Source organism: Agelaius tricolor, unplaced genomic scaffold (genome assembly GCF_023055355.1).
Source record: "Agelaius tricolor isolate 1412-34295 unplaced genomic scaffold, bAgeTri1.0.p SCAF_7, whole genome shotgun sequence".
Lineage (NCBI taxonomy): Eukaryota > Metazoa > Chordata > Aves > Passeriformes > Icteridae > Agelaius > Agelaius tricolor.
In genome coordinates this window covers 2,154,381-2,181,770 of record NW_027269267.1, presented here as the reverse complement: position 1 = coordinate 2,181,770, position 27,390 = coordinate 2,154,381, and the positions used below count along the sequence as shown (strand labels likewise).

Genomic DNA, 27,390 nt, shown 5'->3' with positions numbered 1-27,390 from the left:
GGAACTCCCTCCTTTGGCAGTGTTTGAGACCATTTATTGAGTTAAGTCATGACAGATCCAGTGCCCTCCTCATCCATCTCCATCAATGTTAACCCCACTCCCCAGGGACCCCCAAACCCTGAGCCACAAACCAACCCCGTCCTTCTCCATCTCTTTCCAGCTGAGGGAGAAGGATGTGTATGGAATAGGGGATTTTAAAAATTATTTTTACCAAAGTCCTGAGGAGTTCCACAGCAGTAGGAACTGCCTTAGGATGGTGCAAGTCCACGTGCTCGGTGAATTTCTGAAGGCAAGGAAGCTCATCCATGAATCAACAGCAGAACTTCCTGAAATTCTGGAATTTCAGCTCTGGAATTCAGCTGAATTTGGAAATTTGAAAATTTCCAAATTTGATTTTGGAAATTTCAGCTGGATTCTGGAAATTCAGCTCTCTGAAATTCAGCTCCATTCCGTTAACACCCTCTGGTTTATACTAGTGCTGCTTTTTCCATATCCAGGACATTCCCATCCCATTTCCATACCAGTCCTACACCAGACTGAGCCAGGCTTTATTTAGAAACAAACACAAGTTGGGATCCTGCAAACTCCGATTTATATCTTTTTATTTTTTACAAAAAATACATTTTAACAAGTAAATAGAAACCATTTCCATAAGTCCACCGTTGTCCAAAGTGTAAATGTACATTGTAAATTTGCCATTTTTAATATAGACATGTGCTCTATTTTGCCAGTTGTCTACAAGAAATTCAGCTACAGTCTGATGAAACATAATAAATAATGATTAAGAAATGGAAAAGCTACACACCAAGAAATGGGAAATATAAACTTTGCAAAAGTCATACATAGTTATATTACAGCCACCTCTTCCCAAATCAAACATTCAATTTCTCTTTATAAAGTACAACAGTAGTGCATTCCCGTTATTGGCATAGAGAGAGATCTTCCACTGAAATACTGTCCATGGAAAGAATTCCACTGAACTACAACTCAAAGGGACACCAAGGGATTAACTCAGGACAGTAGCAGTGCAAAAGCCAACAATATTGGCTTTATTTAAATTAAAAAAAAAAAAAGAAACTTCCTAAGAATCAACATATTGAACACTAATGAAATCATTTTTTGAATTTCAAAGCAAGAATCATTTTTCTGGATCACTCTTTGGGTGACCAGTCCCACCACAAAGGAACAGATGGATTTGCTGTCTTTGCCACCCAGTTTGTCATTCCCAATGACTTGGGAAGAAATCCCTGCAGCTGGCTGGGAATTTCTCTTGGTACCATTGCTTCCAGGTTTTCCCATGATCATGGAAAAATGGGAAGATTTAGAGCACACAACTCTAAAAGGGGAGATGTGAAAAAGAGGAATTCCCTTTTCCTGCCTGTAATAAAAACTGTCTAAAGCTGTTGGAGCTGAACATTTTCACCCTGTTGTTTACACCACAGATAAAGAAGCATCCCTCCTTTTCCAAGTGCTTCCATCCAACTGGTCCATCCCCAGTTTTCAGGATAAAACCCTTAAGAACCCTTCTTTTGGTAGTACCACACAAATATTCCCCAAATATGGCCCAAATTCTCACCTACTACTTACATTTCTATCCCGTGAATGCAACACAGAACACTGCTGGGAGCAATGGAACAACACTGTGGGATACAACAACTCTGGGAAGGAAATCAAGGAAGTTCTTTTTTCTTTTTTTTCTTTTTTTTTGCATTTCTAAAATATTCCACTACTTTAGAAGAGGAAATACTCACAGGTATTAATGCTTATATAAGATCCAAAGTCAACCAAAAGGTGTCTGTAGAAAAGTATTAAGATTCCTAATAGTAAAAATATCTGCAAATTTAATTACAAATACATTTCCAAAGCAAAATCCTTAATTAAGTACATCAGGGTGGGTCAGTATTGACAGTGTTCCTTGAGGAGGAAGTGAACAGCTAAATGTGGAATATTTACACTGAGAGATCCACCTATGTCCAAGATATAAAGTGAAGCAGCCCCATTTACAGTCTGGAACCTACAGGTTATAATGGAAGAGCACTAAAACTCTGCTAAAACACCAAGATTTTAAGTACTGCTGATTTCATGCATTTGTTCCACCACTTGCCCTAAGATTTCATCCACCACATCAATGTCATAATTCACTTGCTGCAGGTCCAGGTCAGGCATGATGGTGGCCAGGAGCTGTCCCACGTTCACTCGGAGAGAGCGGAGCTTCAGGCTGGGGAGAGAGCAGCACAGCATTAGCTGGGGATGGATTCTGTGTCCAGAGCCCACCTCACAGAGCTGGACTCATGAGCCAGCCTGGAGGTGCTCCATGACTCCCACAAACCAACAACAACAAAATGGATGCATTTTTTCTTGAGGCAGCTGCATCAAGATTATTTCTAAATCTACCACTTTTTCCAAGCTTCTCTACAGTTTTCAGCAGGAAGGGGGACATTCCCTCAGTTTCAAACCAATCCTAACCTGAATTCCTGTCAGAAATATTTCAGAATAAGCATTGGTACAATCCTTTCCCCCACACCACCTGTATTTCTCAAAGCAGTTTTAAGGCCTGGTATTTTTATCCATTTAGAAACCCAAACTACCACAACCCACGGGAACAAAAGGAGAGAAAAACAGAGGAGAAGGCAAGAAAGAGGAGTTTGTGCAAAGGCTTTAAAATATAAAGAGGAAGGAAGAGTTATAGCCCAGGGAAAAGGCTGTGCCTCTTGTTTTTTGGTTTCTTTCCTGGATGTCCTTGCTGTGTCCTCTTCCTGATCAAATTGTTTTTGCCATGAGCCATCCTTTCTGTGGCCCATTTCCTTCTACTCTGAGATCCTTTATCCAGTTCTCCCACTGCTGCCATATCTCCATCAACTTGTGGGGGAAGTTACTTCCAAGTCCTGCATTTATTTGCTAATTCTTTTAATAAACACACATCAGAGCTATAATGAAAACTAAAATTAAATGCTGACAGGTCATTTTTAATGTGGGTCAGTTTCTTTTTTAAGACTGAGTCTCTGGAAAGAATCCAAGTTATTCTCCACTCTGCCAGGGCGTCGAGGGATCCTGGCTGGGCTCCCAGTGCCGGGCAGCAGGGAGGAGTCACTGGAGCTGGGTGGTGCCACCAGCAGAGTGCACTGCTGGCTCAGCCTGCACTGCCACTGTCCCCAGCCCCGTGGGCACTTGCCCCAGGGTGGTGCCACCAGCAGAGTGCACTACTGGCTCAGCCTGCACTGCCACTGTCCCCAGCACCGCGGGCACTTCCCCCTGCAGGAATTCACAGGTGCCCCTGTGGAATTTTCAGGGGATTTTTTTCCAGCTCATTTGTCCAATTGGTCAAAGTCCCTCAGCAGCAGCTCTGCCCTCCTGAGTTTACTCCAATTTGATGGCATCAGGAATTTATTGAGTTCATTTGGCTCTGTCACCCTGGTCATGAATCCCAGAATCCCCATGGCTGGAAGAGAACTTTGGGATTATCCAGTCCAACAATCACCCCAAAATGACATCCCCAGGGCTCCTCCTGAACACTCCCACAGACAGTGACTCCAAAGGTCCAGCTCAGCCCAAGGCCTGACCACTTTTCCAAGGAAATTTCCTTTCCCAATCTCCAGCCTGAGCCTACCCTGGTGCCATTTGAGGCCATTTCTTCTCTTCCTTTCCCTTGGGACAGGGCAGCAGAGCCTGACCCCCCTCACTGCCCCTCCTGGCAGGGACTTGTGCAGAGCAGTGAGGGCCCCCCTGAGCCTCCTTTGCTGCAGGCTCAGCCCCTGCCCAGCTCCCTCAGCTGCTGCTCCCAGGATGTTTTCCAGCCCCACCCCTGGCCATGCTCCAGCCCCTCACTGTCCTTTTAAAGGGGCACAGAACTGGACACAGGACTTGAGGTGCAAAAGCTTTTTCCATTCTTGGCCTTGCTGCTGATCCCCAGTTTGCCCTCAGTCAGCCCATGCTGCTTGTCCTTACTCCCTTTTTGACTCACATGGGGCTCCAGGTGGCTTCCAGGCAGATTTATTCCATGTTTTCCCTGGGATTGAGGCTGCAGTGACAGGATGGAGCTCTGGCTGTCCTAAATATGAGCATAACTGCCTTTTTCCAGGAATGTGAACTTCTGGAGATACTACAAGGCCCTAAAGCTCCCTCTGAAATGCCTCTCCTCTGGTCCTAGGGGTCAATTTGCTGAATTGATCCCTTACCTGACTCCCCTTTTATCCCAGCTGATGCTCCCCCTTGGATTGTCCCCTAGCAGGGACCTCAGCTCACTCTGCTTTCCCCTGCTCTGGGTTTTGTGTGTGTGCTGTTCCCACTTCCCAAGAGCTCCAAGCTCTCCAGCTGGAAGTTTCAACCTTTGTTTAATTCCAAGACACACCCCAGACCCCAGGACTCCACAGGATTTGCCTGCAGCAAGGAGTTCTTACAGAAAAGTTTCAAATCCAGACTCTTGAGTTGATTCAAAAGAGAAAAACAGATTCTCAAAGTGAAGTTCATTGCACAGCAGAAAATAATGATTACCCTCCTCTTTCCTGCCTCCCTTTTCTCTCCTTGGTTTGCAAGTTATGGTTAGAAATTATACAACATTTTGGATATTTTCAGAAGTATCTGTTTGCTATTCTCTTGTGGCCAATCCTGCTCACACAAATCATAAATCACAAACATCACTTGATAAAAAAGAAAAAAACAACAACATTAGTTAGGAGTCACAAAAGGCAGTAGAAAAGAATTGCAAGCATCACATTTTATTATACAATTATCAAACATAACCTTCATCAAAACATTTGAAATACAACCAACAAGCAAAAATCTTGAAATAACATCTAGAAAGAACAAAACTGATACCTTTCTCCATCAGAAAAATTTACAGAGTCTTCTACATTACTGGTGGTAGAATCATTTGCACGTGCTACAGCCTGGGGGATTGAAGCTTTTAACTGAGCCAGCTCTGCCTTCAGCTCCTCACACTGACAGGCCATTTGATTCTTCTCCACTTCCAGGACTTCAATCTGCCAACCAAAAGAAAAATCAAACTGTAAGAACTATTCAAAACCTTGTGTAGTAGAAGTGCTGTGAAACAGGGAGTGAAAACTAGAAATAATTGAAGTGGCAGGAGTGTTTCAGCAGGTGTACCTGGCTTTTGTAGCTGTCTCTCTCAGTGGTGCACTTGTCCAGCTGCCTGAACACATCATCCAGCTGCACTGCCATCTCATCCAGCTCACTCCTGCTCTCTCCATCAGCACACTTGCTGCACTCAGTCTTTAGGTTCTGCAGGGTGCTGCACTGCTCCCTGAGCGCTGCTATCTCCCCCAGGGCCTGCTCATAGAGAGCTGTCACCTCTGCCAGGCTCCTCCCGCCATCGCTCCCTTCCCCACAGGAGGGAACTGTCTCCGTTGCCTGGTGGCACATCTCCTTTTTTACATATTTGTTATTCATCTCCAAAAGCTGCTGCTCCAGTGTTTCCACCTGTTTGGTTAACGCTTCACATTTGCTTTGGTACATTTCTTTTTCTCTGTTCAATGATTGCAGCTGATTTTTCAGTTCATTTTCCATCTCTACAGATGTCTCAGGAACACCATTGACCTTGGGCTGTTCCTTTTCCATCCCTGGCCCAGGAATGTGGACTGGGATGTCTTCCACCTCCTCCTTTTTCACCACCAGCTTTGGGAGCTCTGTCTGTGTTGCTGAGCTCAGCTGTTCACTTCTTGCCTCTGAAGTGGTTGCACTGCAAGGTTCCCCCACAGGACAGTTCTCCTTCTGCTTCTCCTCCTGATCCAAATTGATGCACTCTGTTTTTACCACAGGAACATCAGGATCTGCTGAAGGCTTTGGAGTGCTGCTCTCCTCTAAAATGATGACATCTTCATCATCATCCTCCTCCTCGTGGTTGTTGAATGTTTTGTCGCTGAGCCGAGGCGTCTTTAGGGACACGGGTGTTGCACAGCTCTGTGTCCTCCTTTTGAGACTGAGGAGGAAAACATTTAAATAATCATTATTTATTCAAATATTAAAATAATCATTTATTTGCTTAAATGCTGCCAAATCATTTGTTTCCAACCATGTGCAGTGTGTTTCTCTGAGCACTGTTCCAAACTCACCACTCCAGAAAATCACCTGCAGGAATAAATTCCTGTAAAATCAAGTGCCTGCCATCCACACTCCCACATTATTCTGAAACAGACCCAGCATCCCCAGGAAAATCCCCAGAGTTTCAGGAAAACAGCCTGGGGAGTGGGGAGAACACAAACTCTGTTCCTGAGTAGACAAATCACTAAAAATGCTCCTTTGTCATTTTCTTGCATTCATTTTTGTACTTGACCAAGTCTCCTGGAGCTTCCCATGCTCCCAGAATTCCCACAGGAATTTCAGCAGCTGAAGCTGCCCCCAACACCAACATTTTCATTAATTTATTAATTTTAGAAATAAACAGGAATCTCCTTTGTACAGGTCCACTCACCTGCTATCAGGATCCAAGTGAGGGGAGATACTTTAATTAAAATAGGCAGAGATCTTCTAACAGAAGCATCTGAGGATTTTGGTATAAGTAACCTGGGAAGAGCTTCCTTTGCATTCGGAGCTGAGAATGTTTTGAAGTCTTTACTTGAAGAAACAGATGTTTTTAAAAATATTTCATTATTGATCTATAAGACAATGTAAGTTAAGAATGGAAATAAACAGATATTAGTAGATTCTTCAGGAGAGATTTAAGCAATTCTTTATATACCAACATCTAAAATTCTGACATTTCCATATCCAAGTACCTCCTTGAACCCAGACTCAGGATTTTAGGATGATAAATGCTGACAAGACTACTGCAAATCCCACTTTTCCATTTGAAAGTGCTGTGCAGAATCCCAGGCAAGAGCTTCTCCCAAGCTGTGTCTCTGTCTGGAGTTTGCCCATCAGACACAAACTCCAGGACAGACATCCCTGGGAAAGCTGCTCAGGGTTCACTCAGTTGGCCCAAAATGAGCAATTTTTTCACTTTTAAAAATTCCTTTTGTAGTGGGGGAGATGTAATGGCAGAGAAACAGTAAAATGAAATAAATAGGTTAAAACAGCACATGCAGGCATCTCTTCTCCAGAAATGATCTTAGGTCAGAAATTGACTTTGAATGCAACTGAAATGAAATCCCACTTAGAAAATTTGATTCTGAGTTACAGTCCAGACATTCCCATCAAACACCTTGATCTGCATCTGGGTTTAATCTGAATTTGAGTGTCTCCCTACACAAGTGTAGCTGCTCCACCTCTGTCTATCCCCACTGAGATCTCCACTTTTAGGGGCATCTTTACTTTAAAAGAAATCCCCTTTCAAGAACTGGGTGTGCTGCCATAAAAGCAGTGACTGCCATCTCCTCTAGTTTTGGCCAGAGACCTTTGTCCCTCTCCAACTCCTTCCTAAGGAGAAAGAAAGGGTGGATTTTCCAGCACTGGGCAGCAAAGAAAGGGGATTTTGGGTTTCCTCGTGGTGAGCAAATCCTGCAGAGCCACCAGAGTAACCTGGATGCTGCAGCAGACACTGCAGGCAGCTCCTGCCAGCCTCAGCAGTTACCTGGTGGCTGTACTCCAGTCTCCTCTTCAGTTTCTCCCTGTCCCTGCACAGCAGCAAGGAAAGAATAGAAATGAAGAGCTTAGATTCAAACTGTTCATTCATTACAAAAACTGAATCTAACATCTAAAAGCAAACAATACTCCTCATCTCAGCTAGATACAATAAGCCAAGTATTTTTGTTTATTGAATGAGAATTTCCTCAGGAAGCTGGAAACCTGTCTGAAGTTAGCTTAACTTCCAACAAGTTCCCTCTAGATTATTTATAAAAATATTTACAACAACCCCAAACTCCCACTTCTGGAATATAAGGCAGCATCACAATTACCCAAATCATTTTTTGTCATACACCTTAGCTAAGAACTCTTTTATTCCTAAATAAATGTGTTGATCCTTTCAATATGCTTCAATGTGCACCTCTGAAATTTACACCAGCCAAGGTCTCCTAAGAGCCCTCAGAGTTTGCTTCTGGGACATCACAAACTGATTATTAATTTACTTATGGGATGTCCCAAACTGATTGTTCATTTATTGATGGGACATCCCCAAACTGATTGTTCATTTATTGATAGGACATCCCAAACTGATTGTCCATTTATTGATGGGACATCCCAAACTGATTGTTCATTTATTTATGGGATATCCCAAACTGATTGTTCATTTATTTATGGGATATCCCAAACTGATTGTTCATTTATTTATGGCATGTCCCAAACTGATTGTCTATTTATTGATGGGATGTCCCAAACTGATTGTTCATTTATTTATGGGATGTCCCAAACTGACTGTCCATTTATTTATAGGATATCCCAAACTGATTGTCCATTTATTGATGGGACATCCCAAACTGATTGTTCATTTATTGATGGGACATCCCAAACTGATTGTTCATTTATTTATGGGATATCCCAAACTGATTGTTCATTTATTTATGGCATGTCCCAAACTGATTGTCTATTTATTGATGGGATGTCCCAAACTGATTGTCCATTTATTGATGGGATGTCCCAAACTGATTGTTCATTTATTTATGGCATATGTCCCAAACTGATTGTTCATTTATCGATGGGACATCCCAAACTGATTGTTCATTTATTTCTGGGATGTCCCAAACTGATTGTTCATATTTATGGGACATCCCAACTGATTGTCCATTTATTTACAGGACATCCCAAACTGATTGTTCATGTATTTATGGGATGTCCCAAACTGATTGTCCATTAATTTATAGGATGTCCCAAACTGATTGTTCTCACACTGCCAAATCCTCTGGACCATCACCCCTCTGGGAGCTGGGCTGTCACCCCACCTGCTGCACAGCTGTCCTTGGTGTGTTTAGTGTTGGGAGCCCTGTGAAAGTCTCCAGAACTCACTTTTTCTTGTAGGTTTTCTCATACGTGGGGTGTATTAAATCATCATCCTCCGGTTCCTCTGGCACGCTACAATTCCTGAGGGAAGGAAGAGGACAGAAAATTCCCCACAGGAGAAGGAGCTGAGCACCCCTGCTGCTGCCAGGGGCTGTGTGAGGGCTGGGGTGTCCCTGGGCCGTGTCCTTACCTGAACTGGGGGTCAGGGTTCAGGGAGCAGTACCACTTCTCCGGCAAGTGCTCGATTCCGTCCGGCAGCTTCCGCCACTTGAGGCACGCGTCGCACTGCACCCACGTCTGGTCAGGCTGTTTCCTGGGCAGACCAACACACATCAGCACCTGCACACCACACAGGGCTCTCCTGTCAATAAACAGGGACTGTGTGCTCAGCTCTCTGCTCTCACACGGCACTCACTGGATCTCCTCGACGGGCAGAGCCATGGGATATTCCTCGTTTTTCTTGGTTTTCATCTCGTTCCAGTAATCGTTGAGCTTTTCTCCCAGTGCTGCTATTGTGAGTCTGCAAAGAAAAGAATGTAAAGATCACCTTGAATAATCCAACTCTAGCACAGGAAGAATCTTTATAAACTCCAGTGACAGAAAAAGTGCATGAACCACTTTAATCTTTCTAATTGCACAAGAGTGGGGGAAAAAAAAACTTTTCTAAAAGCTTTTCCTCTTTTCTTTTATAAAATGTTTTTATTTTGAAACCTGTAGAAATGAGGAAGTGTCTTAAGTAATGTTTGTCAGCAAAGGAATTCCTGGAAATACGAGTCAGAGCCCAAAGGCTGAAATCAAGAGCAGAGCAAATCCTGGAGGGGCTTCACCAGTTCAGCCTCAACCAAAGAATTTTAAAAAAGCACAAAACCAATCCAGCACCTGACCCTGGTTCTGGCTGTTCCTGCACATCCCAAGTGCAGGTTCATGGCTATTCTCAGGCTGATGTCCAACTTTCCAACAAGGAGCTGGCAAACATTTGGTATCAAGTCTGCACTCTGACAAAAGGAGCAGCTCAGGGTAATTTTCAGTTTTGTTTCTGAGTTTTTTGTTTGGTGCAGCTCAGGGACTCCCAGAGCTGGCACGCCCAGGAGGGAGAGGTGAGCAACAACAACAAAGCCCCCAGGGGAGGGGAGGTGAGGACAGCCCCTGGAATTGAGCTCTGAGCAATCCAGTGGATGAGTAACCAGCCCAGCCCTGGCTCAGCACCTGCCCTGGGCCTCAAACCAACACAAATGTTTGTGCAGTGAACTCCAAGTGTGACCCAGAGCTGGGATCCAGGTCACCTCAGCAGGAAGTGCTGAGCCAGGGGACAGCAGAAGGGCAGAAAGGAGCAGTGAGGCATGGATGGGACCACATCCATCTTGTGGGGAGGGAAGAAGTGCAGGGCACCTTTCCATCAGGCTCACAACCTTCCAGCCCAAACCAAACCAAACCCTTTGTGAAGGCCTGGAGCACTCCTGGCACAAAAAGCTTCCCAGGAGATGTTTCAAGTGTGGTGCCACTGTGCCCACTCACATCCCAGGGGCAGGGGAGGTGGCTGGGGGTAAAACCAGAGAAAGCTGGGGGGTTACATTCCCATTTAAGAGGGCTGAAAGCAGAGGTGAAATGCAGCTGCTGCTTCCTGGATGGAATGCAGCTGGCATGGGGAACCTGCTCCTGGGTGACAAACAGCACAGCACACAGAGTGGGGACACCAGAGCCAGGAATCCCTGCAGGAAGGGAACTCCAGGGCACCAGGAGCTGACAGAACACACAGCAGCCAGACAGGAGAAGCTGTTTTGCTGCTGAAGCAGCAGCTGGGTGAATTCCCTCTCCTCAGATGAACTTGGCTCATTATTTAATTTAATTGGAAGATTAACTCAACTCCTCCACCCCAAGTTATGTCCAGGAACAAGTGGATGTGGCACTCTAAGGTTTGGAGGTCTTTTCCAGCCTTAGTGATCCTCTGATTCTCCCCATTTCTCTGGATATTGACTTAATTACATTTTTTGGACAGGCTGGTTGGGCACAAAGTTCCCAGATTTCCTGGGGTGCTGACACACAAAGGGGTTGAGGAAATCTCCCTTTCATGGGAAGTGTTCAAAAAACCCCAAAAAGTGGAAAAATTCCCTGCTCCCTGTGCCTGCCCAGGGCATTCCCAATGCCTGCCCTGTGCCAAGGGAACTGCTGGTGCCACACACAGGAAATGGATCAGGATCACCAACATTTGCTATCAATGCCCAAAATTTCCACATTAAAAATCCACATTAAAAGCACTGCTGGGCACATGGAAAATGCCTCCTCCTGAACAGCCACAAAAGAACATCCAGGGAAAAACAAGGTGGAGTGGATTTTGGGGGAAAATATTTATAAGGAAAGGGATAGAGGCAAAGAGGGGGCAGACAAAAAAGGGTCTAAAAAGAACTGTCTGCATTTAAACCAGGTTTGGCCACAACACCAGAAACTTTTATTCTTCCTATTGAAAGAAGCAGCTTTATCAAGTATCTCCCAGGAAATGGCAATATGGGCTAGAAAATGCAGATAAAAATACCTGTATTCATTGGTGTAGTCAAAATCTTGTTTGTTGTGAGTTGGTTTTAGGAAGTTGCATTCAATAATCCCAACAACACCCACACCCATGTTGTTTGCCTGAAAGGAATTAAAGTTTATCAGGAAAACCAACACAAAATCCATGCCAATATTGCAAGAGTTTGCTGGAGGTAATTATTAACTGGATCTACACTGGGTAAAAAGGAATTTCTGGCTTATGACTCCTCTGCAAGGAGAAAGTCTTCATATAAACCCCCTGAAGAACAAATCCTCTGCTCCACCCCTGGTTTTGTCCTGAAACATGTGCTCAGATTCATATTTTTGTATCAAACAGCTCAAAACCAAACAACTTAATACAATTTTTAAGTGCTGCACAGAGTAAAAAAAGGTGATTTTATCAAGTATACATCAATATCTTGCTTTCCATCCATATTCTTTTTTAAAATCAGTGTTTGAATGAAATTTATCGAGATGTTGAAATATTCTGAAGCCTCAATTTCTTACCTTTAACTGACAGCCAACTCTCTCATAAGCTTTGATGAGTCTGTTTTTGTGGTACATCATTATTCCATAGTGATCTTTGTTCCTGCAGTTAAATCCAAAAGTGATTCTGACTGTTTTGGCCTTTGAGCAGATATTAAGGAAAAACAGGGTGAATCTCATGGAACACAAATAAATAAGAGTTACTCTGAGTGGGTCTTAGAGCTTTCTTTTCTTATACTGAGATAACTCCTTCAGTAGGACTTTAAAAAAAACAAAATAACAACATCAACAAAAAAATCCCAAAAAACAAACAAACCAACCAAAAAACCCCACAAAAAATAATACCCCAAATGTATCAATATAACTGAAGAAAATGCAGTCCCAGAATTCAGCTCTGCAAAGGAAACATTAAAGGATACATTGAGAAATTTGGGTCTGTAAATATCCCTCTCGATGAAGGCCAAACTTTTGGAAACCAGCTGTGTTTTCACCTTCTGCCCTCTCAGGATGATCTGCATGGTTGGCTTCAGGTACAAAATACTGCAGTAAGCCTAGAAAACAGATTCTGTTAAAATGAAAACATTTACACCCTCCAGGTTCCAAAAATAATCCCAATTTTAAAGATCCAACACGTACTCTTAGGGAGTAATCACTTTCTGGAACAATCTGGTCCATCCTCTCCTGTTTTTTGTAGCCTCTTTTGCCTGTTTCATCCAAGTCTTCTGGAATTCTGATGTCATATTTATCCTTGTCAAAGTCAAATTCTGGTTTGTCATTTTTATCTCTAAGAATGAAGATGGGAAAATGTATTCATTATAGAGGAAAAAAGCAAATACAAGAGGAGGTGTTGTGGGAGAGCCAGGAAATGAGGGAAAAAGGGGAATTTTGCTCAAATAAAAAATGGGAAGCTGGATTCAAATTGTAAACTGCACACAGCTTGTTCCAGTTATTCCACACACAAAGAACCCCCAAATCTTCTGTGTTTGCACACACTGAAAGAAAACATGAAATTAATGAAAAGTAAAAGTGGATTTCTCTTAATTTCTATGACTCCACATCCTTCTGTGTTTGCACACTCTGAAAGAAAACGTGAAATTAGTGAAAAGTAAATACTGGATTTCTCTTCATTTCTACAATTCCAAATCCTTCTGTGTTTGCACACATTGAAAGAAAATGTGAAATTAGTGAAAAGTAAAAGCCTGTATTTCTCTTCATTTCTACAATTCCAAATCTTTCTGTGTTTGCACACACTGAAAGAAAACATGAAATTAGTGAAAAGTAAAAGACTGGATTTCTCTTAATTTCTATGACTCCAAATCCTTCTGTGTTTGGACACACTGAAAGAAAACATGGAATTAATGAAAACAAAATACTGGATTTCTCTTCATTTCTACAATTCCAAATCCTTCTGTGTTTGCACACACTGAAAGAAAATGTGAAATTAGTGAAAAGTAAAAGTGGATTTCTCTTAATTTCTATGACTCCAAATCCTTCTGTGTTTGCACACACTGAAAGCAAACATGAAATCAGTGAGAAGTAGAAGCCTGGATTTCTCTTACTTTCTAAGGTTCCAGATGATGATCCTGGTGCCCTTCTTGCCTATGATGGCATCCAGCTCTGCCAGCAACTTCTCCTCAGTGGAGAACAAGGAATGGGCCAGGATGGCCTTGAGGCTGTTCCTGGATTCTGCGGGGTCGCTGATCTGCCGTGGGCACTGGGTTAAGGACAGGGAATGCAGCACAGACTGCAGGAAATGAGGACACGGCAGCACCCAATGCCCAAGGGCAGCACCCAATGCCCAACGGCTGCACCCAATGCCCAATGGCAGCTCCCAATTCCCAACGGCAGCACCCAATTCCCAACGGCTGCTCCCAATGCCCAACGGCTGCTCCCAATGCCCAACGGCTGCTCCCAATTCCCAACGGCAGCTCCCAATGCCCAACGGCTGCACCCAATGCCCAACGGCAGCACCCAGTGCCCAACGGCAGCTCCCAATGCCCAACGGCAGCACCCAATGCCCAACGGCAGCTCCCAATGCCCAAGGGCAGCACCCAATGCCCAACGGCAGCACCCAATGCCCAACGGCTGCACCCAATGCCCAACGGCTGCACCCAATGCCCAACGGCAGCTCCCAGTGCCCAACGGCAGCTCCCAATGCCCAACGGCAGCACCCAATGCCCAACGGCTGCACCCAAGGCCCAACGGCAGCTCCCAATGCCCAAGGGCAGCACCCAATGCCCAACGGCAGCACCCAATGCCCAACGGCTGCACCCAATGCCCAACGGCTGCACCCAATGCCCAACGGCAGCTCCCAGTGCCCAACGGCAGCTCCCAGTGCCCAACGGCTGCACCCAATGCCCAACGGCTGCACCCAATGCCCAACGGCAGCTCCCAGTGCCCAACGGCAGCTCCCAGTGCCCAACGGCAGCACCCAATGCCCAACGGCAGCTCCCAATGCCCAACGGCAGCTCCCAATGCCCAACGGCAGCACCCAATGCCCAACGGCAGCACCCAATGCCCAACGGCAGCACCCAATGCCCAACGGCTGCACCCAATGCCCAACGGCTGCACCCAATGCCCAACGGCAGCACCCAATTCCCAACGGCAGCACCCAATGCCCAAGGGCAGCACCCAATGCCCAACGGCTGCACCCAATGCCCAACGGCAGCACCCAATGCCCAACGGCAGCACCCAATGCCCAAGGGCAGCTCCCAATTCCCAACAGCTGCACCCAATGCCCAACGGCAGCACCCAATGCCCAACGGCTGCACCCAATGCCCAACAGCTGCACCCAATGCCCAACGGCAGCTCCCAATGCCCAACGGCAGCACCCAATGCCCAACGGCTGCACCCAATTCCAAACCTCCCATTGCACAGCTCAGAATCCCTACAAAGTGAAAAGTTGTAACCAATTACAGCATAATTTCCTGGCTTATGGCTCCTCTCCAAGGAAAAATTTGGATATAAACAAGCCATATGGAAGTTGGAAAATTTTAAAATTTGATCAAAATTTTCATATTAATTCATTTTGATAGAAATGATACCAAATTTAGAATTTGATATGAAAATTATATCAAAAATTGATATAAACGTGAAAATTTGATATAAACATCAATATATAAATTTGAAAATTTGATAAATTTTCATATAAATTCATATAAATATTCATATAAATTATATCAAATTTTAAAATTTATATAAAATTATATTGAAAATTGATATACATTTGAAATTTTGACATAAACATCAATATATAAATTTGAAAATTTGATATAAATTTTCATATAAATTCATATAAATATTCATACATATTATATCAAATTTAAAAATTAATATAAAATTATATTGAAAACTGATAAATTTGAAATGTTGATATAAATTTGAAATTTTGATATAAACATCAATATATACATTTGAAAATTTGATATAAATTTTCATATAAATTCATATAAATATTCACATAAATTGTTATTAATTATATCAAATTTAAACATTGATATAAAATTATACTGAAAATTGATATAAATTTGAAATTTTGACATAAACATCAATATATAAATTTGAAAATTTGATAGAAACATCAATATATAATTTCATATAAATATTCACATAAATGGTTATAAATTATATCAAATTTAAACATTGATATAAAATTATATTGAAAATTGATATAAATTTGAAATTTTGATATAAACCTGACATTTTCTCCTTTCCAATAAGAAAAGTGATTTAAACATCCATGTATAAATTTGAAGTTTTGATAATAATTTTCATATAAATTAATTTCTGATATGAACTACATCAAATTTGAAAATTTTATATAAACTTGAAAATTTTCTACTCTCCAAGGAGAAAATTGAAATAAACATCCATGCATACATTTGAAAAGTTGATATAAGCTTTCATATCAATTCATTTATGATATAATTGATATCAAATTTGAAAATTTGGTATAAACTTGAAATTTTGATATAAACATGAAAATTATCTACTCTCCAAGGAGAAAACTGATATAAACATCCATATATAAATTTGAAAATTTAAAAAATTGATATAAATTTTCATATAAATTTATATTTGATATGAACTACATCAAATTTGAAAATTTGATATAAACTTGAAAATTTTCTACTCTCCAAGGAGAAAACTGATATAAACATCCACATATAAATTTGAAAATTTTAAAAAATTGATATAATTTTTCCTATAAATTAATTTTTAAATAAATTATATCAACTTTGAATATTTGATATAAATCTGAAATTTTTATATAAATTTGAAATTTTGATATAAACACCAATATATAAAATTGAAATTTTGATATAAACCTGACATTTTCTCCTTTCCAAGAAGAAAAGTGATATAAACATCCATGTATAAATTTGAAGTTTCGATATAAATTTTCCTATAAATTCATTTTTATATAAATGATATCAAATTGGAAAATACAAATTTGAAGTTTTGATATAAGTTTGAAAATTTGATCCAAAATTGAAATTTTGATATAAATTTGAGAATTTGGTACAAATTTGAGAATTTTCACCTCTCCAAGGAGAAAATTTTGATAAAAACATCTATATATAAATTTGAAAATTTGATATAAACTTTCATATAAATTCATTTTTGATATAAACTACATCAAATTTGAAATTTGGATATGAACTTGAAATTTTGATATAAACTTGAAAATTTTCTACTCTCCAAGGAGAAAACTGATATAAACATCCATATATAAATTTTCATGTAAATTCATTTTCATAGAAATGATATCAACTTTGAAAAATTGATATAAATTTCAAATTTGAATATAAATTTTCAAATTTGATATAAATTTGGAAATGTTCTGCCCTCCAAGGAGAAAACCTTGCCATGAACACCCACAAAAGCAGCCAAAGCTTTCCTTGGGGCGCCGTTCTCCCCAGACTGGGCCGTGGCCGCAGCTTTGCGGCGGGCGGGCAGGAAGGATATGTTGGTTGGTGAAGGTGATGATGGGAACCATGACGTGCTCGGCCTTGGTGGCCTCCAGGAAGGTCTGGGACAGCAGCCCCACGCTCATGGTGTCGCCGTTCTTGGTGAAGACGATGGCGTCCTTGCCCAGGCGCATGGAGCCCGACTTGAAGCCGTTGCCGTAGAGCCCCACGGGGACGCGGCCGTTCATCACCGACTTCTCGCTGAAACCGAAGCTGCAACCGGGAAACACGGAGGGTGAGGCCTTGGGTTTGAGCTTTTATGGGTTTCAGGTTCTGTGCTGCTTTAGTGTGTGGGGTTGGGCTGTGTATTATGGGATGGTGAGCTCTGTGCACAGAGCAGGGAGACAATTCCTGCTCCAGGACAAATGATGCAAATCTCAGCCCAGGAGCACAAACACCGTGGGCTGGAGAGAGAAAAACAAGCAGGGTGGGACTGTGTTCCAGACTGCAAGGCAAGATGGATTCCATTCCCATCTGTATGGCAGATTCTCTTTTGCCAAGTGGGCAGTTTGCCTTATCTCTCTCTGAGTGCTCACAATCACTCCTCCCTCAGGAGGGGACACCTGCTGATAACAGCCATGGAATGTCCCTGCATGGCTGATAAGAACTGCAGCATCCCATTGGGAGATGTGAGCCCAGAGGGAGGAGCCAAGCATTCCTGCCTGGATAGAATCTGGAGATTCTGGAACACCAGCACAGCTTCTGCACTGCATTCCCAGAGGAACAGCAGCTGCCTCTTCTCCCACTGGATCTTCAGAGGCAGAGACTGCACCTTTCTCCAGGATCCCTGCTCCAGCAGAGCCAGCCCTGACACTGCAGGAGGGCTGAGCCACAATTCCAATGGTTCTGCTGCCAGCACCCTGACCCACAGGGTGTCAGGCTGGGTTCTGACTCTGGCAGTGTTGGTTTGCTTTACTGCATTGTTTATTTTACCCTTTTATTTTCTTCCCTATTAAAAAACTGTTATTTCCTGCTCCCATATTTTTGCCTGAGAGCACCTTAATTAAAAATTTATAGCAATTTGGAGGCTGGGGGGAGAGGGTTTACATTCTCCATTGCAGGGGAGGCTCCTGCCTTCCTTAGCAGGCACCTGGCTTTCCAAACTGAGAGATTCCATAACCTAAAACTGGAATTGGACAATGAACTCCAAGATGCAAAGGAGCAGTATTGGATTTGTGGGGTGCCTCGTGGCAGGGAGGAATGATGAATCTGACTCCATGTTCTCAGGAGGCTGATTTATTATTTTATGATACTATATTATATTAAAGGATACTAAACTATACTGAAGAATACAGAAAGGACACAGACAGAAGGCTAAAAAGATAATAATGAAAACTCCTGACTCTCTCCAGAGTCCTGGCACAGCTTGGCCCTGATTGGCCAAAGAGTGAAAACAACTCCCAGCAGAATCCAATGGAACAATCACCTGTGGGTGAACAATCTCCAAACACATTCCACATGAGCACAACACAGGAGAAGCAAATGAGATAAGAATTGTTTTCCTTTTCTCTGAGGCTTCTCAGCTTCCCAGGAGAAATCCTGGGCAAAGGGATTTTTTCCAGAAAATGACTGCCACAGAGCAGAACTTCTAAAAGTGAGAGACCTTGTGACTGGTTGTCCATTTTGGGGCCATTTTGGTTCATCTTGGGTGCAGCCCTGGCTGGGCTCTTGTGCTGCCTAAGGTGCATCCATTGAGTTCTCCTATTAAATCCCTGCTTTATTCTTTAGCTCCTTCCAGCCTCTGCTCTAGGTCAGCCTTCTCAAGGCATCAAGGGTGGGAAAAAATCCCTGCAAAACTTGAGGGTTCAAGAGATGCAAGTGCAGGACTTGGCAAATTATTTAACCCAACCCTCTTGTTTTAGAGGTCAGGGATTCCTGAACAATTAAATCCTAAAATCACCTGGACAATGCTGCTAAAACCACACATCAAAAACTTAGGGAAATCTCCTTCCAGCTTTTAAGTATGGAACAGAAATATGAAATTTGGAATTAGGTGAAAAAGCATTGTTATGGGATTCTGGTAGTTACCCTGTAATTTCACAATAAATACTAATAAAAGCCCCTAACCCTGTCTCTTTTCTCTCTCCACTTCCTAGTAAAAGTTTGATTTACAAGTTTTCCATTTCTGTATCACACTTCAAGTAAAACAGGGAACTGCACATGGAATTTAGGATTTATTATGGTATCTAACAGAAAAATAACAGTTTGAATTCAAACTTGCTCAAATTTAAATCTGCAGGCAGAGCAGTTTTTTACACTAGAAGAGAAATTGCACAGAAGCTTTTTGCTTCTGTAGAAATAAGAGAAAAATCAGTTCCAACCCTACAGAATATTTAAAGATAAATAGACAATAATTTAAATAATAGAAAATCCAATAATTTTTCTATAATACATTCTATTTTTAATATTCCAATGGGTTTGAGCTAAAAATCCCTTTTTCTCTCATTCACTAACTTAAACTAAAGCAAGTGTGTCTGTGCCCACAGCGACCAAAATCCCCTCTCAGGGGGTGCTTTTAGCACTTGGATCTCACATATTTCACGTACCAAATTATTATTGTTATTATTATTATTATTATTATTATTATTATTTGACTTTTCCTTAGCTCAGATAATAGTCATCATCATCATCATCTCAGGGGTGCTTGGAGCTTTGTGGCTTTGTGCTTTTAGCACTTGGATCTCACATATTTAATGTACCAAATTATTATTATTATTATTATTATTATTATTATTATTATTATTATTATTATTATTATTTTAAATATTTGAATTCTCCTTAGCTCAGATAATCATCATCATCATCATCTCAGGGGTGCTTGGTGCTTTGTGGCTTTGTGCTTTTAGCATTTGGATCTCACATATTTCATGTACCAAATTATTGTTGTTGTTGTTGTTGTTGTTATTAATAATAATAATAAGTAAAAATATTAATAATAATAATAAATAGTAAAAATATTTTAATTCTCCTTATCTCCGATAATAGCAACAACAACAACAATAATAATAAAGATTATGATGATAGTAAAAATCAAATGTTTGAATTCTCCTTATCTCTACTAGCAGTCACTACAGAGTTTCCAGAGCATAAAGGGAAGGCTGAGAGAAAGGATAAAAGGAAATGATGAGGTAAAAGTTCCCTGACAAAGTTACAGGGAAGCTTTAGCAGCATCTGCCTGCTCTGGAGTCTCACCTGGGCCTTCAGAAATGCTGAATTTATGAGCAAAACCAGTGAATTACGCATGAAAAACAGGAATACAGTGAGGAGCAGCAGAAGCAGAGGTGGAATTTGTAGCAGGCAGGTGCCAGGAGGTGCCCACCTGAGCATTTTGTGCAGTTTCTCAGAGTTCATGCCGTTGCCGTTGTCGGTGAAGGTCAGGCAGATGTTGTCGTTGATGACGGTCTTGTCGATCCAGATCTGTTTGGCACTGACATCTGGATCATAGGCATTGTCTGAGGGCAAGGAAAGCAGTGGGGACACCAGAAAACAAAAATTAACTGAGTGCAGACACACTTTAAAGTCAATCAGAGTGTTAGGATGGAACAGCTGCATCCAACCCAGCAGAACCTCACCAAACCAACACAAAACTGCCCAGATGATCCATGACAGGGACACAAAGACCAAAGATGGAGCTGGAGGTGAGCAGCTCACACGAGAACAGAAAATGAAACCAAGCCCAGGTTCCAGTTTCATTTCCTGCCTGCAGAGCAGCTGATGCAACGTCTGCTTTCTCCCAGCCCTTACTGTAAAATGCTTTAGACTCAACTTTCTGTTTACAGGATGTGAAAACCAAACTGAGTAAAGAGAAACCAGGGCTCCACAAAGCCCTGCTGGCAGCAAAGCCAGGCCCAGCTCAGCTGCCCCAACACCACTTCTGTCCATCTTTTTCCCTCATCCCCAGGGATTTGTGAGGGGGAGGAAGGGTGGGATGTGATGGCACCTCTGCCTCATTGCCTGCTTGCCAGGTGCAGCTGAGACACAGAAAACAGATCAAGCCAATCACAGGAATCACTGCTTGGTCACAGGCTGGTGATTCCTTGGCAGGTTTCTTCCTATAAACTTTAAGTCCAAATTGCATCACAGTGAAATATTTCATAAAATGTATTTCAGCATCACAAAAGAGGACAGACAGGTACAGCTGAAAGTTTGGAAGTATTTGGAGTGTGAAGAGAGCTGAGATGATTGAACAGATTGTACTCCCAAAACAGCCAGGCCTTTCCACAGCCACAGGGCTCTGGTTTCCTCCTTTGGGACAGCTTTGACTTCATCTAGCTGAAAAATCCCTGTTTTCTTCTGTTAGGTTAATTTTCTGGAGGGGGGGAAAGGAAAAGGGGGAGGAAAAGGAAAAGGGGGAGGAAAAGGAAAAGGGGGAGGAAAAGGAAAAGGGGGAGGAAAAGGAAAAGGGGGAGGAAAAGGAAAAGGGGGAGGAAAAGGAAAAGGGGGAGGAAAAGGAAAAGGGGGAGGAAAAGGAAAAGGGGGAGGAAAAGGAAAAGGGGGAGGAAAAGGAAAAGGGGGAGGAAAAGGAAAAGGGGGAGGAAAAGGAAAAGGAAAAGGGGGAGGAAAAGGAAAAGGAAAAGGGGGAGGAAAAGGAAAAGGAAAAGGGGGAGGAAAAGGAAAAGGAAAAGGGGGAGGAAAAGGAAAAGGAAAAGGGGGAGGAAAAGGAAAAGGGGGAGGAAAAGGAAAAGGGGGAGGAAAAGGAAAAGGGGGAGGAAAAGGAAAAGGGGGAGGAAAAGGAAAAGGGGGAGGAAAAGGAAAAGGAAAGGGGGGGGAAGGAAAAGGGGGGGAAATGTGTGACCAGAGGAGTTGCTCTTCCCTTTGGCAGCAGCCAGGTGCTCAGTCAGCCTGGCTGGGGGCCCAAGCCCCACCTTTATTTTGAGGAACTGCTCATCACTCCCTGACTGTGGAAAAGAGGAACTGGAGGTGTCCAATTGACTTCTGCTCACAATCAAAGGCAAGATAATCATCAGGAGCTAACAAAGAGAGGCACAAGCCCCAGGTAATGCAGGTAACAGGAGCAGAACAAAAAGCAAAAGCACTGAGGATGTTCAGCCAGGTCTTCCCCTAAAAGGAAGGAAAAAGGGTTTGTACCAAGGAACAAGAATTATCCCAACTATTGATCACCTACCTATGAGTTCTGCAATTGCACTGAAGGGCCAGGTGTGACTGGTGGAGTTGGTGTGCAAGAACTTTGGGCACAGCTGGAATAAAGCACAAGCAGGGCATTAGTTTGTGCTCTCCAAGGCAGAAACCAGGCTGTCAAATAAAGGAAATTTCACGAGGCTGGTTTGGACAACACCACCAGAAGGCTGTAATTGAATTGATTTCTGGGTTTTGGCAGAGAACATTACACAGCTCTTGAAGAGGAAATCAAGCACAGTTTCAGCATGTTCTGAGCATGGGCTGTCATCCTAACAATCCTTTATCTTAATAAACATATAAGGAACTACTGCTATCTAATGATTCCAGAGGTTACAGAAAACATCAAAGCCATGGTCCAAACCCAGTAACAGAAGCTTTCAGATGTTAAAAACTCACCTCTTAAACCAGAGGGATTCAAACTTCATGTGAAGAGTGAGCAGCACCCAATACCCTCTGTGGGGCACTGTCTATGCCCACAGTGACCAAAATCCCCTCTCAGGGGGTGCTTGGTGCTTTTAGCACTTGGATCTCACACATTTCATGCACACAAAGGCACAGGCACTGCCAGAATTAGATGAAAATATGCAAATAAAGCACCTCTTTAGGGCATGTAAATTGGAGATGTCAGTGCCAAAGAGTTGCCAAGCAGCCCCAGCCTAGGCTCACGTATATTCACTTCCAGACGTGGAAAAGCAGAACTAAAAATCCATGTAAGTTAAGGACCTGTCCACACAACATTTGGAAAAAATTTAACTGCTGCAGCTGCTGGTTGTGTTTGCATTAGCCCTGAGGAAATCCATGGTTACACTCCTACAAAGCCTTTAACACAAACCCCCTGCACAGATGTGCTCAAGCCCCCCTGCCAGAGTCATGGCGACAGCAGAAAAAGCAGCACCATGAACACAACACAGTGAAAACTGCCCCTGTACCACTGAGTCACACAAAAACCACAGCAAAATCCACATTATTACACAGGGAAAATCTGAGAGAGATTTTAAAATACTGTGTACATATCCACACTGCATTTTTACAGAGTTACTTGTTGACAAGCACTTCTATCAAGGTATGAAGCGTAAATAAAAGTAAAATGTAAATATAAGTGCAAATAAAACAAGCAGCCACCTCAAAGCTCCAAGGTGAAAAGGAATGATGCTAAAAGCAAATCCCAGAGCCACAAACCAGGCACAGAGCAGGAGAAAGGCACAGGGAGAAGCAGCAGCCCTGGTTCAGAGCAACAGAAGGTGCCAAGAGCTGTCACCTCGATGCTCAGGTCACAGCAGCACATGACACAATTCCAAGTGCAACCCAATCCCTGCATTTCTCCATGGAGCACCAGAGGGAGCAGGCAGCACCTTCCTCGTTGCCATCTGTGCTGCAGAGCTCCAGGTTTGCAAAATCTGGTGCATGGAGTCAGGCTAAGCCAGGGTGCTCCCAACAAACACTTCCAAGTAATTCTGAATCCAAAAGAAAAATTCCTCTGGGTTATTAATGGAAACCTCACATGTGCCATGGCATGTGGGCAAAAGGATCTTGGGATTTCTCCCTCTGCTGTGCAGGAACTCAGGGGATCCTCAGAGCCCTGGGTGATTCTCCTCATCTGATTCTCCAGCATCTGCTCCTGGGTTTTCTAAGCTTTGGGATCAAAATCCACCAGAAACAACTGCTGGGGTTTTTCCCACCTGAAATCCCTCCCTGGCAAAACAAAACCAGACTTAAAATCCCCAACCCACCATGGGGATGCACATTCAGGGATTTGGCATCTGCTCAGCTCCCTGCTGAAACACTGAGGAACTCCAGGCACACAGGAGGCTGCAAGTGCTGGATTCCCTGCTGGATTCATTGCTGGATTCATTGCTGGGCTCCCTGCTGGATTCCCTGGAATCTCAGCAAGAGGGATTTGGAAAGAAGCCCTGACTGTGATTTTGACAGAGGCATCAATTCACACTTGGGAATTTTATGGAATTCTTGAGGCTGGCAAAGGCCTCCCAGCCCATGGAGTTCCAGCTGTGCCCCATGGGCACCTTGTCCCCAGCCCAGAGCACTCAGTGCCACCTGCAGGGGACACCTGCAGGGCTGGGCACTGCAAAGCTCCCTGGGCAGCCCCTGCCAAGGCCTGAGCACCCTCCCTTTCCAGGAAGAAATTCCTTCTGAAAAGGAAGCAGCACCTCCCCTGACCATCAGACAATGCTGAGGAAGGACACCTCAGTGTCACCCACAGTGGTGTCATCACCAATAAATGTCTTTTTCTGCCTGTGACCCAAACCATTCAGTGTGCACAGCAATCAAAGCTTGCCTGTGTAACACAACAGCTCCACTGCTGTGAACCACTGGGAATTGTGAGAACAACATCCCAGGAATCCTGCTGGCATTCTCCAGATCACTGCCTGGGGGAGGCTGCAATGCTCACAGCACTGGGAAGTGTCACAGGTACAGGGAGGGGAAGATGGGAACTGGAAGCCATCTCCCATCCCTCAGCAAAAGCAGAGCATGAGTGCCACAGGGAATTCATGGGAGAGTTACCTCAGAGCCCACAGCAGCACCGGGTCACAGAATTCCACCCTGCCCTGGGCTGGGAGGGACCTCAGGGACCACCCAGCCCCAAGCCCTGCCCAGGCAGGGACACTCCCCAGCACAGCAGGAGGCTCCAAACCCCATCCAGCCTGGCCTGGCTCGTTAAAACAAGGGCACAAAATCAGATTAAAGAGCAGGAGAACCGTGGTTTTAGGCCATCAGTTTTGTAGTTTCCTCCAGAGCAATGCAGCAGTCAGCAAGCACTCCCTGATTCCTGATGAACTCACCAGGAAATATTTCAGTCCGTTTGTCCTTACACTTAATTCATCAATGCACCACTTTAATTAGCTCATAATTAATTGAGATTCAGTTAGAGCTCAACACTCACTTTGCCAATCCAGCTGTTTTGCTCACTCAGCCAAACATATTTCGTTATTCAGTGAGTTTTTCTTTAGTAATTTCATTTTTTCTGTGCAGCCAAATGCAGCTCAAACCTGCCTATCTGGAACTGACCTGTCCTGAGGACAGCATCCCCTCAGTTATAGCAGCAAATATTGAGGAATAAAGCAGTTTATCCCTCAAAAATGACAGGCAGCTTGGGAATTTCAGTTCCCACCCCTTGCAGATCCCAAGGTGTGCACAAATCCCAAACCCCTGCAGAGTTTGCCTCATCTTAGGAACTTACTGCTTGCACATAATAAATGTGTGTTGTGTCACCCATCATCACTACAGCAAATCATTCATTTGAATGAAAAATGCAGCTTGGTTTAGCCTGCATTTATTTAACAACTTCTTGGGAACAACTCTGCCATTTTCATGGAGTTCTTGAGGCTGGCACAGCCCTGCCAGCCCATGGAGTGGGCAGCACCTTGTCCCCAGCCCAGAGCACTCAGTGCCACCTGCAGGGGACACCTGCAGGGCTGGGCACTGCAAAGCTCCCTGGGAATCTCATTCCAAGGCCTGAGCTCCTTTCCAGACAGAAATTCCTCCTGAAATTTCCCCTGCCAGCTACACAATCCCAGGTCAGCACTGCTCAATGAACCACATCAAGGGACCGATCCCAATTCAAAACCACTCTTAAAATATTAACCTGGATCGCTTCCCTGAGCTGCTCCATTGCTCAGCTGGACAAAAATCTTGCCAGAGCTCCAGCAGGAGATAAATTCCAGGCTGGGAATGAGTTCCCAGGCCCTCCCAGTGCCTCTGAATCCACAGGAAATATTTTATATTGCCAAAGAACTGTGACTATCAGCTCTCCCCACCATTCTCTGCATTACAAAGCCTTTTACAAAACCTGGTCAAAACTGCATCAGCTGCTTCACCTGAGCAAAAAATAAATTAAAAAAAAAAAAGAAAAACCCTACAAAACCCACAGCTTTCACTGGAAAGCCACTGAATGCAAATTCTCAGCTGTGCCTGCAACAAACAAAACCAAAGAGCAGCCTAAAAACAATTCAGAAAGTTCCCAAGTGCATCTTGTTTCATTTGTACTTCTGAGAGTTCAGCCTGGCAAAGTGATTTCAACCTGAGAATTATTTTAAACTCTGAACTGCCACAGGCAAAGGCTGATTTTTGATATTTTTCCTCTCAAGACAACCAATAACACATCCAAAAAGTAATAATAAATCCAAATCTTTATCTAAAGAAGCAGGACAACCCTGCTGCAATAAAATATCACACAAATTATGGGTTTCAAACACTTGCAAGAACTAAAGGCCTGAAATCAAAATGAAAATGCAATTTTGGAACTTCAAGGAGATGATATTTAGGCTCACCTCTAGAGTAATTTATTTTAGCAACTTTTATTAGAGTAATATAAATTCACATTAAGGTAACAGAAATGGCTATTAGGGTAACATAAATCGACATTAGGTGATAAAATTTCAGCCAGAGGTTGAACTCAATGATCTGGGAGGTCTTTCCCATCCTAAATGATTCTGTAATGCCAGCAGTGCTGAGCATATTCCAACACACACTTCCTTACACTCAGTATTTGTCACTCAAATATTTCACAAGTTACTCATCAGAGCACTCCTGCTCCTTTCCCCTGTCCTAAAGCAAGGTGATGAGAACAGGTGAGATTTAGAGGCACTGACTTGGGAAAACCTCTCCTGTTTCCCCTGAAAAAGCAGCTTTAACTTCATTTCCATCGGCACGAACAACGCAACCAATTGCCACAACAGCTCAGCAACAACGCTGCGACTGAAAACCCGACACAGCAGCACCGAACTGCGCGAACACTCATCCCTCTCAGCTGCAATTAGGGTTAAACTGTAATTAGGCCGCTCGCAATAAAAGTAGTTAAGATTTGAAGTTACAAGCCGGCAATTAGAGGTCACGGCGCTCGCCACAGGCGGGGAAATCCCGCCCCCAACACCGAGCCCACCCCCAGCCCTCACCTTCCCCTCGGACAGCCCGGCCGGACCCAGAGAAGGGAATTTTCCCGGATCAGAGCGGGGATGAGGGCGGGAAGCCCCCGGCCCCACGTCCCCCACAGAGACGCGGCAGCGCTCCCCGCCCTCGCTGAGGGAGTGACCCCGGAGGTGCCCAAGGCCAGCCTGGACGGGCTCCGAGCAGCCTGGGACCGTGGGAGGTGTCCCCGGCCATGGCAGCAGGCTGGAAGGAGCCGGTCCCCAGCGGGTCCCTCGGGTGCCGTGCCCCGGCCAGCCGCGGCCCCGCCGCCCGCCCGCACTCACCGCGCTCAGGCGGATCCCGCCCTGTGTTTTCGCCGCCATCTTCAGGCCGCGGCCCCGCGCGCGCTTCCGCCTCCCCGCGGCCTTTCGCGCTTCCGGCGCCGGGCGCGCGCACGCGGGGCGGGGCTTGTGAGGAGGCCACGCCTCCTTTCCCCTGTGGGTGGGGCTGGGGCTGA

At 43.8% G+C, this 27,390-nt stretch overlaps 2 protein-coding genes across 2 annotated transcripts in view; both read right to left on the bottom strand.

Annotated features, from left to right (window-relative positions):
* Positions 1–27,390, bottom strand: part of DOP1B (DOP1 leucine zipper like protein B) — a 121,820-nt gene that overhangs the window by 20,840 nt on the left and 73,590 nt on the right. The gene's annotated exons all lie outside the window — the stretch shown is intronic.
* Positions 586–27,340, bottom strand: MORC3 (MORC family CW-type zinc finger 3). Its single transcript, XM_071430113.1, is given in 18 exon segments — positions 586–2,218; positions 4,816–4,979; positions 5,104–5,935; positions 6,428–6,455; positions 6,458–6,611; positions 7,526–7,568; positions 8,896–8,970; positions 9,080–9,202; positions 9,305–9,409; positions 11,420–11,517; positions 11,923–12,042; positions 12,321–12,452; positions 12,538–12,685; positions 13,461–13,610; positions 16,872–17,084; positions 20,191–20,323; positions 21,997–22,069; positions 27,218–27,340. Coding segments are annotated over 18 exon segments (2,784 nt in total). The 5' UTR covers positions 27,257–27,340; the 3' UTR covers positions 586–2,064.